At 33.5% G+C, this 14,828-nt stretch overlaps 1 protein-coding gene across 1 annotated transcript in view; it reads left to right on the top strand.

Annotated features, from left to right (window-relative positions):
• ARID2 (AT-rich interaction domain 2) overlaps positions 1–14,828 on the top strand; it is a 202,198-nt gene that overhangs the window by 117,508 nt on the left and 69,862 nt on the right. The window contains exons 6-10 of the mRNA XM_018047898.1: positions 1,958–2,025; positions 12,931–12,997; positions 13,090–13,340; positions 13,669–13,765; positions 13,862–14,071. Of these exons, the coding sequence (XP_017903387.1) occupies positions 1,958–2,025; positions 12,931–12,997; positions 13,090–13,340; positions 13,669–13,765; positions 13,862–14,071 (693 nt within the window). The remainder of the gene's footprint in view (positions 1–1,957; positions 2,026–12,930; positions 12,998–13,089; positions 13,341–13,668; positions 13,766–13,861; positions 14,072–14,828) is intronic.

The raw sequence follows: 14,828 nt of genomic DNA, 5'->3' as shown, positions 1-14,828 counted from the left end.
ATAAACTGAGTTTACCAGTTTTAATGCATGGAAGTGTGACATTCTTTATCACTTTTTTAAATCTCAGACTAAATTATTATGTAGCATAGCAATCATTAATAATTAATATTAGCAAATGCTATTTGAGGAATGTTTCTTTTATTTCAGTAGTCAGAATTTAGAGTTCCAGAGTATATAGGGACTTTATGAAGACCATACACTATTAAAACAGTGGTCTTACATTATGAAAATATTAAGGGTATGTATGATTATATATATATTTCATTAGGCTATTGAGAGGTTTTGAATTTTTTTTAGGCATAGAATTTTAATTGAGAGAAAATATAAATACCACTTCTTTTGAATGTGTGGGATGTTTTTACATGATACGTGTTTGAAGAAAGTATAATAAAAATTCCATGTGACAAAAATTTAATTTTCCATCTTATATTTGCATTCAGTATTCTTTTCCCATGGAATTTTTCTTTGTAAGGTTTTCTTCAGGACAAATAAAATCTTGTGTTTCTTTAGAAGTGTATGGACTTTATTTTTCTGATTTAGCTGCTATGTATGTATACATTTGATGAAACTCTTCTTTAGGTCACTATAGTTAAATTTCTTTATCAAAAATTTCACATCTACCCTTTATATTATGTTCTCATGATTCAAATATCATTATAATGTTAAACTGTTTCCATTCCTCACCCTTTTTAATATTTTTTTAATGAAAAGTCTTATTCTTACCTAAATACTTTACAAATTTTATTTCAACTCAATAGTAAGTAAATATTACTTGGCTTCCCTGGTGGCTCAGATGGTAGATAATCTGCCTGTAATGCAGGAGACCCGGTTTCAATCCCTGGGTCGGGAAGATCCCCTGGAGAAGGGAATGGCAACCCACTCCAGTATTCTTGCTTGGAGAATTCCATGGACAGTGGAACCTGTCAGGCTACAGTCCATGGGGTCTCAATGAGTAGGACATGACTGAGTGACTAACACACACAATATTAAGTAAATATTACATCTGTAATTAAAGGTGTGATAAGACTACAAACATTCAGTAAATCTTTTACAACAGAAAATACATCCATATGTTATCCTTGTTATTAACACATCCATTAAGAAGGCTTGCTTTTATTTTTTTGAAGAATCAAATTCATAAAGCTAGTTTTTCTGTTAACATTTGCCTCTATGTAGTTTTCTTCTTCATTTGAAAACCAGTAGCTTTCATTATAGAATATAGATAATTATAGATAGTTGATGTAAGTACTTACCTGATTTTTAAAGGGTGATGCCTATTGTGTCACAGTTTAGAAATTTGTATTATATGACTTTACTGTTTAGTCCCATCGCTGACAAAGTGAGTTAGCAACATAGAGATGAAAAAAACAGGTATAACATGTATCTGTATACATCAGCCTTTGTTGTGAGAGGCAGGGGTAGTGTGTTATTAAGAAGAAGCTTTTGAAAATAGATGGTTTGAGTTTCCTCCTAAAACATCTTTATCAAGAAATATAAGTCAGCTCTATGGCTTAGAATGTTTTCTAAAGATATATTCCTAAAGAATGCCTTGCCCATTAATATTTCAAATATAAATTATATAATTATCTTTGAAATGAATGAATATTTAAGATTATAAAAGTTTGGGAACCTAATAGTAATAGCATCAGTTTGACTTTTTAATATTTTTTCTTCTACAAATCATAACTAATGCAGAATAATTATTATTGTCTGTGTAACTATTATGAAAGCCAGTTGTGTGTTTTTAGAGTGTGACAAAAACTTTCTTTAAATTATATAATTTAAAAAACTGTATTTCAAGAGAAATTATCATGACTTTCTGTCATTTATTATGAAGCAATTTTTAATGAACAAGGTATCTTAAGGTGTGTTTTTACTGTTTTTCCAAACCTATCTACTCAGGAACTAAGTGAAAGAAGTAATTTCATATTACTGAATATGCTATTTGTTCTTTTAGCTTTAGGATCCTTTTCTACTGTATTTGGAGAGGAATGGAAGGAGAAGACTGATAGAGATTTTGTTAAGGTAATTCATATAAATTAAAATATTGAAACATTGCTTTATATGTAGCCAAGGGCCAAAGGTCAGTTACTTATTTTATATAAGAACTGTGATTAAGCTGAGTAAAAAATATTTTAGAATAGGTAATAAACAAATGAAGTTTTCATTTTATCATATAGTGATTTCTGAGAATGATAAATCTGTAACAAGCAATAAATCTGAGGATACTCAGACTAAGTAGCAGTTTGGGTAATTTCTTTAAGATTATTTTGCAGTTTACTTAATCATTCTTCAGCTGTGTAATATGCCACTTGATTTTTTTTGTTAAGTTTAATTATAGTGACTATGTTTTAATTTCTAGAAATTCTCAAATCTGTATATATACAAACACATACTTGATAGTGCTAATATCTAAGCCTCCTGTGACTCTGATTCTACTAACTCTGGTTCATGGTGAATTATTCCTTTGTGTTTTTTTAATGTTGCTTTATAAATTTCAGCAGACTTATTTATGTAGGATTTTTGTACAGATTGGATGGAAAGTATTTTTTCCTTTCTCTGTTGCTTTTGCCAGTCACTTGAAATACTGATCAGAATGACTTTATATTAATTTTTTTATTGGAGATTTTTCTGATTACTCTGATAGTAAAAACAAAGTCATGGGAATTGTGAAGCAGGCTAGTGGTGAAATACATAATGGATTGTTTTCAACTCAAACCTCAAGACAGTCCCTTTTGTCTCCCTTTCTTTGAGGGTATTAAACCTTCAAATTTCTCACCATGATATAGGCTTGCCTTTTTAATTCCCAACTTAACAAGCTAACCCAGAGTTCTGTATTACCCCATCACCTCTTGATTGAAGTTAGGCAGATAATTTCTTCAATTCTAGAAAACTGGTCAATAAACATGCACAAAAAAAGTATATTAAAGTAACACATGCAATCACAATGAGGAATAGAGTTGTCAGTATAATCACTAATCACATGAAATCAAGAAGACACAAATATGTTGAAGATGAACAGATGATCACATCTGTTATATATTTTCATTAATTTCTAGTATTCTACATACTGTATTCTTTGGGTTTAATTCTCTTTACTTTTTCTAATTTCTTGAGCTGGTGCTTGAAGTTACTGATTTTTGTTTCTATTTTTTCTAATATATATGTTTAAATTCATAAAGTTCCATCCCAGCACACTTTAACTTTGTACTTCCAATATTGATAATTTCATATCATTATTATAACTCATTTTAAAATATCTTCTAATGTCCATTATGTTTTTCTCTTTAAGAAAATGGATTATTTAGATGGGAATTTTCTCAATTTCCAAAAACATATGAAAAACTTCCTAATTTCCTTTTTTTACTAATATCTAACTGAATTTCAGTATGTTTAGAGAGACTGTTCTGCTTAGTTTTTAATCTTTGAAATGTTTTCACCCATTACTTTGTAGCTTAGCATTGATCATTATACTTTGCAGATAAATTTTTATACCTTGAAGGTTTGTGGCAACCCTGTGTTGAATAAGTTTATCAATGCCATTTTTTCCAACAACATATGTTCATTTCATGTGTCTGTGCCCATTTTGTTAATTCTCTCATTATTTCAAGCTTTTTAATTATTTTTTTCTTATTGGCTTTGCTAAAAGGTTCATTTTGGTTTTTTTTTCTGTACAATGGCCTTTGTAGTGCTTAGTTGTCTTTAACTTTATTTGAAACAATTTTGGTAGATTGTGCTGTGACAGCTGTCATATTGGCATGGATTAAAAAAAGCTTAACAAAACTGGTGAATTTTTGTATAGCAATTTTAATATTGAAGATGGAAGAGAAAACCAACATTTTTGGCATATGATGCTTTATTATTTCAAGAAAGGTAAAAATGCAACAGAAACACAAAAAAAGATTTGTGCAATGTATGGAGAAGGTACTATGACTAACTGAACATGTTAGAAGTGGTTCATGAAGTTTTCTGCTTCAGATTTCTCACTGGGTGATGCTCCTCAGTTGGGTGAACCATTTGAAGTTGATAGCGATCAAATCAAGACATTAACTGAGAACAGTCAGTGTTATGCGGCTGCTGCTGCTAAGTCACTTCAGTTGTGTCTGACTCTGTGCGACCCCATAGACGGCAGCCCACCAGGGTCCCCCGTCCCTGGGATTCTCCAGGGAAGAACGCTGGAGTGGGTTGTCTCCAATGCATGAAAGTGAAAAGTGAAAGTGAAGTCATTCAGTCGTTTCCGACTGTTAGCGATCCCATAGATGGCAGCCCACCAGGCTCCTCCGTCCATGGGATTTTCCAGGCAAGAGTACTGGAGTGGGTTGCCATTGCCTTGTCCGAGTCAGTGTTATACCATGCAGGAAATAGCCAACATATTCAAAAGATCTAAATCAAGCCTTTAAAGTCATTTGCACCAGCTTGGTTATTTTCATTAGATAAGCGAATGAAATCTTCTTGACCGTATTTCTGGATGTGATTCTCTGCTTAAACATAATGAAAACATTCCATTTTTAAAGCACATTGTGACAGGTGATGAAAAGTGAATACAGCAAAATAATGTGTAACAGAAGAGAATGTGGGGCAAAGCAAAATGAACCACCGCCAACCACATGGAAGACTGGTCTTCATCCAGAGAAGGTGATGTTGTGTATATGCTGGGATTGGAAGGGAGACCTCTATTATCAGTTCCTTCTGGAAAACCAAACTATTAATTCCAACAAGTACTACTCAATTAGACCAACAGAAAGCAGCACTTCACAAAAAGTGTCCAGATTAATCAACAGAAAACACATAATCTTCCATCTGGATAATGCAAGAACATGTGTTTCTTTGATGACAAGGCAAAAACTGATAGCTGGGCTAGGACATTAATTCATCTGCCATATTCATCAGACATTGCACCTTTGGATTTCCAGTTATTTCCATCTTTACAGATTCCCTTAATGGAAAAAATTTCTCCAATGGGAAAAAGTTTCCTCGAAGACTATAAATGGCACCTGGAACAGTTCTTTGCTCAAAAAAGAGAAAGTTTTCAGACGATGCAATTACCTGAAAAGTGACAGAATTTAGTAGAACAAAATGGTAAATATGTTGTTCAATAAAGTTCATGGTAAAAATGAAAAGTATGTCTTTTATTTTTACTTAAAACCTGAAGGGACTTTTTGGCCAATCCACTATTATAGTAGATTTGGTAATGTATGATCTTTGATTTTGCTACTATGACTTACTGAAGGTTCAGATGATGGTTAGCCTTTTGTTTTTTAGCATTATTTCCTAATCAAAGGAGATCCAACCAGTCCATCCTAAAGGAAATCAGTCCTGAATGTTCTTTGGAAGGACTGATGCTGAAGCTGAAACTCCCAATTCTTTGGCCACCTGATGCGAAGAGCTGACTCACTGGAAAAGACCCTGATGCTGGGAAAGATCGAAGGCGGGAGGAGAAGGGGCCGAGAGGATGAGATGGTTGGATGGCATCACTGACTCAATGGACCTGAGTTTGGGTAAACTCTGGGAGTTGGTGATGGACAGGGAGGCCTGGCGAGCTGCAGTCCATGGGGTTGCAAAGAGTCGGACACAACTGAGTGACTGAACTGACTGGCACTTTTTTTGAGCAAAATGCTATTGCACACTTAATAGACTATAGTAGAGTATAAACATAAATACAGGCACTGGGAAACCAAAATGTTGGTTTGGGTTGACTCACTTTATTTTGATATTTAGTTTATTGTGGTGGTCTGAAACTGAACCTGCAGTATCTTCAAGGTATGACCTGTATTCTGAAGTTGTTAGGTGTAAGTGTCTACATAAGTCTCTTAAGCCAATACAGTTAATCATTTAAAAAAAAATTTTTTTTTATTGGAGTGTAGTTGATTTACAGTGTTGTGTTAGTTTCAGGTGAATAGTTGAGTGAATCATTTTTATGTATACATGTATCCATTCTTTTTTACATTCTTTTCTCATAGATTATTGCAGAATATTGAGTAGAATTCTCTTTGCTTTTCAGTAGGTCCTTATTAATTATATATTTCATCAAAATACATAAAAATAATAGTGTGTGTATATGTTAATCCCAGTCTCCTAATTTATCCCCTCCACCCTGCTTGCAACTTTGGTAGCCATAAGTTTGTTTTCTACATTTGTGACTCTCTTTCTGTTTTGTAAATATGTTCGTTTGCACCATTTTTTTAAAGATACCACATATAAGCAATATCATATGATATGTCTTTGTCTGACTTACTTCACTTAGTATGATAATCTCTAGGTCCAACTATGTTGCTGCAAATGACATTTCATTCTTCATGGCTCAGTAGATATCCCATTGTGTGTATATATATATATATACATATATATATATCATATATTTATGCATTCCTCTGTCAACGGACATTTAGGTTGCTTCCATGCCTTTGCTATTGTAAATGCTGCTCCAGTGAACATTGGGGTACATGTATCTTTTTGAATTATGGCAACAGCATCGGATATTTATATTTCCAGGGCAATACTATCTGTTTCATCTGTTTATTTCTTCGTTTATGAAGATAAATATGTTAAAAGCACCCAGTTTGATTGTGGAAAATTCTTAAAGAGATAGTAGTACCAGAGCACCTTACCTGTCTGCTAAAAAACCTATATGCAGGTCAGGAAGCAACAGTTACAACCAGATATAGAACAGGTGACTGTTTCAAATCAAAACTGTTGAACTAGTAGGGCAAGGTTCATGGATGTATGAACCTTGGGAATGGAATATTACAAGGCTGTATATCATCATCCTGCTTACTTAACTTATATGCAGAGTACATCATGTGAAATTCCAGGTTGAATGAATCACAAGCTGGAATCAAGATTGCTGGGAGAAATAACAACAACATCAAATATATAGATGATACCACTCTAATGGCAGAAAGTAAAGAGAAATTAAAGAGCCTCTTGATGAAGATGAAAGAGGAGAATGAAAAAGCTGGCTTAAAATTCAGCATTCAAAAATGAAGATCATAGCATCCAATCCTATCACTTCATGGCAAATAGAAGGGGAAGAAACTGGAGGCAGTGTCAGATTTATTTTCTTGGGTTCCAAAATCACTGCAGATGGTGACTGCAGCCGTGAAATTAAAAGATGCTTACTTCTTGGAAGAAAAGCTATGACAAACCTACACAGTATATTAAAAACCAAAGACATTACTTTGCTTACTGAGAAGGGCCATATAGTCAAGGCCATGATTTTTCCAGTAGTCATGTACAGATGTGAGAATTGGACCATAATGAAGGCTGAGAGCCACAAAATTGATGCTTTCAAATTGTGGTGCTGAGGAAGACTCTTGAGAGTCCTGTGGACGGCAAGGAGATGAAGCCAGTCAATCCTAAAGGAAATCAACCCTGAATATTCATTGGAACGGCTGATGTTGAAACTGAAGCTCCAGTTCTGTGGCCACTTGATGTGCAGAGGCCATTCATTGGAAAAGACCCTGATACTGGGAAAATTGACGGCAAGAGGAGAAGGGGTGGAAGAGGGTGAGATGATTAGTTAGCATCACTGACTTAAGGGACATGAGTTTGAGCAAACTTCAGGAGATGGTGAAGAACAGTGAGGCCTCACGTGCTGCAGTCCATGGTGTCGCAAAGAGTCAAACATGACCTAGCGACTGAACAACAACCTCTTTTTGATTATGGCAACACAATCATGATACTTGTATTTCCACACCAGTACTGACTGTTTCACCTGTTTATTTCTTCATTTATGAAGAGAAATGTGTTAAAAGCACCCGTTTTGGCTGAGGATGTATTTCTTTATCCTTATAGTTCTATAAAGATAGTATTTTCACATTTTGAGAACATGTTATTTAGTGCACACTAGCTGTTACATCCTTCTGGTTAATTGGACATATTATAAATTAATGGTTAATTGGACACATTTTTACAGTTAAGTCTCCTTTTTCCTTTTTTTCTCTTTCTTTTTTGGTCTGATGTTATTGTTCAGTCCTCAAGTCATGTCTGACTGTCTGCGACTCCATGAAGTGCAGCACGCCAGGGTTCCCTGTCTTTCACTATCTCCTTGAGTTTGCTCAGACTCATGTCCATTGAGTCAGTGATGCCACCCAACCATCTTCTCCTCTGTCACCCCTTCATCCTCTTGCTCTCAATCTTTCCCAGCATCAGAATCTTTTCCAGTGAATTGGCTGTTCACATCAGGTGGCCAAAATATTGGAGCTTCAGCTTTAGCATCAAATATTAATATAACTATATATATTTGTGTGTGTGAGTATGTGTGTATCAGCTTCCTTTTGGTTGATATTTATATGTTCTTATTTTATATTCAACCTCTTTTATCTTTATATTTTAGATCAATTTCTTGGGTTTTTTCTTTTTTTGGCTTCCCTGGTGGCTAAGACAGTAAATATCTGCCTTCAGTATGGGAGACCTGGGTTTGATCCCTGGGTTGGGAAGATTCCCCAGTGAAGGGAATGACTACCCACTCCAGTATTCTTGCCTGGAGAATTCCATGGACAGAGGAGCCTGGCAGGCTACAGTCCATGTGGGTCACAAAGAGTCGGATACAACTGAGTAACTGACACTTCCACTGGACCTTTTACCTCTTAGTTGGAAAAACTTTGATTTTAAATTAGTGTACTTATTCCATCTACTTTAAGTATAATTTTGATACATAATTATGTTTAAATTTACCATGTTCTGAATAGGTTTCTAATGTCTTGTTTGGTTTTCTTTTCTGTTCTCCTTTCTTACTTTTTTTGAATTGATTGGACTGAGTATTGTTTATTTTTTACTATTGTGCCCATTTAGATTTTATATACACTTATTCTGTTTTCTTGTTGATCATATGAGTGATATTTTAACCCTTACTAATTTTAGTGACTAATAGTAACAACAATTTAATAAATTAGTACTTACCTCATTTTTTATTTATATACAAGTTTTGTTGTGCAGTGTTGCTTTTTCAGGTTTCTTAAATAGAATCTTAGACCATTGATTTTAGATTATTTATCTTGTCTTATATCAGTATATAAAGCTATCAATTCCCTCTATAAACAACTTTAAATATTTTCCCACAATTTTATGTTGTCATTATCATTTAATTTATGGTATTTATTTCCCTTGTGATTTCGTCTTTGACTCATGAGTTATATAGAAATGTTTTATTTCTGTTTTCAAACTACCTTTTATTATTATCATTTACTGTCATTATTATTACTGCTTTTTAACTGCATTCCACTTTGTCAGAGAACATCCCATATGATTTCATTCTTTTTTAATCAAGACTTGTTTTATAGTTCAGCCTATAGTCTTTCTGGTGAATGTTTTATGCATACTTGAATGGAATGTTTTTTGGATGTAATATTTGTTGATAACAAATAAAGAGTGTTGACAGTGTTCAATATTGCTGTATCATTGCTGTTTTTCTGTATAATTGTTCTATGATTTCTTGAGAGTTGAGTGTTAAAATCATCAACTATTTGTATGCCCTGTCAGTGTTTGTATCTCCTATTGGTTCTGTCAGTTTTTGCTTCATGTATTTTGAACTCTAATTATTAGTGGCATGTACATTTAGGATTATTGTTTTTGCTTGGGTTTATTTAACTTCTTTTTTTCATGAAATTTGGAATGTTTTTGCAATTATTTGTTCAATTTTTTTAATTTCTCCTCCTCCCTTTTAGGAACTGTTCTACAAGCCACTGTGGCTCTGTTCTGTATACTTCATTGTGGATAGTTTCTATTATGTTTTTATTTTCTGTTTTCTAATTAAGCCCATCTAATCATATTTTTTTATTTCAGATATTGTTTTTCAGCAAAATTCCATTTGACTTTTTTATATTGTCCCATATTTCCCTTAATTATGTTCATATTTTCCTTTAAATTGGTGAACATATTTAATAATAGTTGTTTGAAAGTTTTTATCTTCTAGTTTTATTATTTTGGGGGGCTTCCCTGGTGGCTCAGAGATTAAAACGTCTGCCTGCAGTGCGGGAGACCTGGGTTTGACCCCTGAGTCCGGAAGATCCCCTGGAGAAGGAAATGGCAACCCACTCCAGTATTCTTGCCTAGAGAATCCCATGGACAGAGGAGCCTGGTAGGCTACAGACCATGGGCTCACAAAGAGTCGGACACACGTGAGGGACTTCACTTTCTTTATTATTTTTATTATTTCTGGGTCTTTTTTTGTTGAAACACGTTTGCCTTAGTTATGTGTCATGTTTCCTACTTCCTTTGTATGTGTGCTCAGTTGTTCAGTCATGTCTGACTCTTTGTAACCCCACTGACTGTAGCCTGCCAGGCTCCTCTGGCAGACTCCTCTGGAATTTTCTAGGCAAGAATACAGGGTTTCCATTTTCCACTCTAGCTGATCTTCTCAACAAAGGGAGCAAACCTACATCTCTTACGTTTCCTACACTAGCATGCAGATTCTTTACCACTCAACACCTGGGAAGCCCATACCTCTTTGTACATATAGTAATTTTTCAATTAGATAAAGATATTGGAATACTACATTGTTTAGTGTCTAGTATTTGGTGTCTTTCGCGAATGTTGAAAATTGTTCTGGTATACTTTTAATTAATATATAGGTATTTGTTATGACAAATACAGGACTTGTTCAATTGTTAAGTCATGTCCGACTCTTTGTGACCCCATGAACTCCAGCATAACTGGCTTCCCTGTCTTTCACTGTCTCCCAGAATTTGCTCAAACTCATATGTGTGTGTGTATACACACATATATGTATGTATATGAGGGAGCAGAGGGAGAGAGAATTTATCTTCTCAGTTTAGTAATTGCTATGATCTTTTGGGTTTATTATCTCTGTTCCGTTATGTAGAAAGAGTGTCTATGTAAATGTATGGGGCGGTCACTGGGCTCACCTCATTTGCCTACCATATTTCAGTGATTTCAGGTTTGCATTGCTTTCTTGTCCAGTTTCTTTTAAACACTTGTTTTACACATATTGGTTTATGATGGGATGACTACTGCAGTATCATTATGACCCGAACAAAATTTTCTTCCAAGCATTTTTCATAGATTTTAATATTATGTATATTTTTACCCATAAGACTTTTTAAAGTATTTTATTTATCAGCATTTATTTTGATTCAAATCATGTCTGCCTTTTCATACATTTTTTTTCTCCAGTGCGGGTTTACAGATGACGTTTTTCTATTTTCATTTGTCAGAAAATGTCTTTATTTCAGCTTTTATGTTGAAGAGCAGTTTCACTGTGTAAAGTTTCTATAATGCTTTGCCAAATGTTTACTTCCATGACTTTGAAAATATCCCACTGTCTTCTGGCTTCCATGATTTCTTTTAGAAAGTTTCCTGTAATTTCAGTTGTCTTTAGTTGTCTTTTTCAAGGTTATCTGTCCCTTTTTCCTCATTTGCATTTAAGATTTTTCTTCATCATTGCTTTTCATGAATTTGTTTATGATGCTTCTCCACATTTTATTTATCTTTTCTTAGAGTTTTGAGTGTTTCCTAAGTCTACGGTTTGGCATCTTTCAATTGATTTAGAAAATTCCTTGGCCCTATCTTTTCAAATACTGTTTTTCCCATTCTTCCTATTTTCCACAGGAACTTCAATTAATTCTGTATTAGAACTTTTCACTGTATATGTCTTGAATGATTTTATTCTGTTCAGCCTTTTGTCTTTTCATGCTTCTAACTTGGTATTTTTCCTACCATCTCTTCCAGTCACTAATTCTTACTTGAGTTGAATGTAATCATTCATTAAATATGTCCATTCAGTTTTTGTTTTCAGTTCTAGAATTTCTGTCAATCTGTTTCTTAAAGTTTCTGCTTATATGCCAAACTTTAGTCTTATCTTTTTTTTTTTTTCCATGATCATTTAAAATTCCTCTCTGATGTCTCTATTATTTGAATTTCCTGTGGCCCTTTTTTCTTGGTTATTGAACACTGTCTTCTTCCTTTATATGCCTAGTTCTTTTTTTTATTGTTGCCAAACATTTTTTTGTCTTGAGTTTTTTTGCATTGAGTCCTTTTTTTGCATTGAGTCCTTTTGTTTGTGGACTTTTTCTCAGGTTATGAATTCCTCGAACTGAAATAGTCATTTTGAAATACACACCAGAATGTTTAGAAATAAATAGTGAACCAATAGCCCATGTGCTTCTTTATTAGTACCGAAGTAATAAGATAATAGAGCTAAATGGCATAGAAAAGTTAAAACTAAAACTCATTTTGTATGGATTTATCAATATAAAGATGTTTGTTTCTTAGCCTGAAAAAGATCAAGCAGTAGATTTTGACTTATTCCCTCTCTCGTAAGGATCAAAAAATAATTTGTAGATATGGAGTACTGAAACACAACCTAAATATCTGGGTTACAAATCTGTAAACACAAATGCTCCACTACTTGCTTTTTTGTTTTCTTCTAGATACAGATTTACTCAGTAGCTAGCCAGTTATGTCTTAGGAATCTATAAATAGAAATCTGTTTCTGTGTGCAGTTTATTAATGGGATTAATAACTATCATAATTTTTGAGTACTAATGAGCATAAATACCATTTCTAGATATTTTCCATAGCTATGAAGTGATCTGAAAATATCTGTGATTCATATTGATGACAATGTCAGAAGAATTTCTATTACCACTGGGCTTTGTTTTCTAACATTCAGAGTTGCAGAAAATGTTGAGGAAATGCCAAATTTTAGTTAGAGGTTAATGAACTTAAAGATGCCATTCTTTTTAAAGATGGGCTAATTTCTTTCACAGACTTTTTAGGATCTATGGGCCCCCGGCCAAAATGATATCTTTGAACTATAGAAATTCAAGTATTTGTGTTGAAGAGCTAAGTATATATAATATAATGATATCTACATGAACTGAAAATAGTAGAACTATTGTGTCTATTTTTAAAGTAATAGAATAGTTATTTCATATTGTCAGAATTAAGTGTAATAATTTCTCATTACAGTTTTGGAAAGACATTGTTGATGATAATGAAGTACGTGACCTCATATCTGACAGAAACAAGTCTCATGGTAAGTCAATGAGGAAGTATTTTTAAATAAATTTGAAATATCAATAATAGTACAATATCAATATAAGTAAATTATGTTTTCTTCTGTTGTAGAAGGTACATCAGGAGAATGGATTTGGGAATCTTTATTTCATCCACCTCGAAAGCTGGGCATTAATGATATTGAAGGACAACGGGTACTTCAGATTGCAGTGATTTTGCGAAATCTTTCCTTTGAGGAGGGCAATGTTAAGCTCTTGGCAGCTAATCGTACCTGTCTCCGTTTCCTATTACTTTCTGCACATAGTCATTTTATATCTCTAAGGCAATTAGGCCTTGACACATTAGGAAATATTGCAGCTGAGGTAAGCATGTGACAGAACCTTAAAACAGTTTTTATAGTTGGCAGAATATTTACTTTAAAACTTTAGGATGTGGGATTATTCTATTTGCCATAATTATAGAATATTAAATGCTTACATATAGTTTTTGCCTAAAGTGGTATTACACAGTTGTGTGGAGAAAAATATTTGAAATGATGCTCCAGATTTATTGATGGCTATTTTCACAGTCATTACATTTTTTAAATTATACAATGTTGTTCTATTCATTTTCATTCAATTTGAAATATGTATTTGGATATAAATTGGATGAAGCCTCTCTCAACAGTAGTGTCCTTTCTTTTTTTTTCAGCTTTTATTGGATCCTGTTGATTTCAAAACTACTCACCTGATGTTTCATACTGTTACAAAATGCCTAATGTCAAGGGATAGATTTTTAAAGATGAGGGGTAAGTGCTCACTTAAGTTTCTCACTGTCTAAAGTACATAAGCTTTGTATCATGTTTTAAAAGACAAATACATGTTTGTGTATGTATGCTTTTCAGGCATGGAAATTTTGGGAAATCTTTGCAAAGCAGAAGATAATGGTGTTTTGATTTGTGAATATGTTGATCAGGACTCATACAGAGAGATCATTTGTCATCTCACTTTACCTGATGTGCTGCTCGTAATCTCAACACTTGAGGTGCTATATATGCTCACAGAAATGGGAGATGTAGCTTGCACAAAAATTGCAAAAGTAGAAAAGAGCATAGGTAAGACTAAACCAAAAAAGAAAATCTTTATTGAGGAAAAATACTTACTGGGCTGTAAAAAAAAAATCACAGTTGTTATTTGGGGTTTACTTTTTATTTTGAGGAATCATTACCCTTTCAGACATACTTGTGTTATTCTTTCTGCCTGTTTTAGATAATTAAAAAAACTTCTATCATAGAGTGACCAGGGTGCACGTGGCTATCAGTAGTCTTTGTTTCTCCTCTTTATTTCTGTTACTATATATTGAGTTTGAAATCAACAAGATGTCTGTGTCTTACTCTCTAGGAAGCAGGTCTGTGTGTTTCAAGTAGTCAGTGCTGGTAGTGGTACTGTTAATGAACTCACCTTCTTAGTGAGTTGTCAGTTTTAAACACACTTACTAAAACATGTCACATTAGTGTTTTCATCAGTGATTCAAATTATTTATTTCCTTGGTATAAATACTAAAATCAGAGTTAAAGATTTGGCTTGAAAAGTATTGAGAAATATCTACTTTACATATCAGTGGTTCCTAAATCTGGCTACACATCAAAGTCACTTGGGAATGCTTTTAAAAATGAAGATAATCTAACATCTACCCCAGAGTTTCCAAATCAGTTTTCAGAGATTGAGCCTAAAAATCTAGAATTAAAGATCCATGGATAATTCTGATGTATAGTGATTCATAAACTGGCATTTGAGAAGCAGCGTTTTATGTAGCATATATTTTTCAGTGATGTCATTGTTTTACAAAATTATTGACCAACAACTGTTGAT

This window comes from Capra hircus, chromosome 5 (assembly GCF_001704415.2).
Source record: "Capra hircus breed San Clemente chromosome 5, ASM170441v1, whole genome shotgun sequence".
Lineage (NCBI taxonomy): Eukaryota > Metazoa > Chordata > Mammalia > Artiodactyla > Bovidae > Capra > Capra hircus.
Note: the sequence above shows the minus strand (reverse complement) of the source record. Positions and strands in the feature narration are given on the sequence as shown.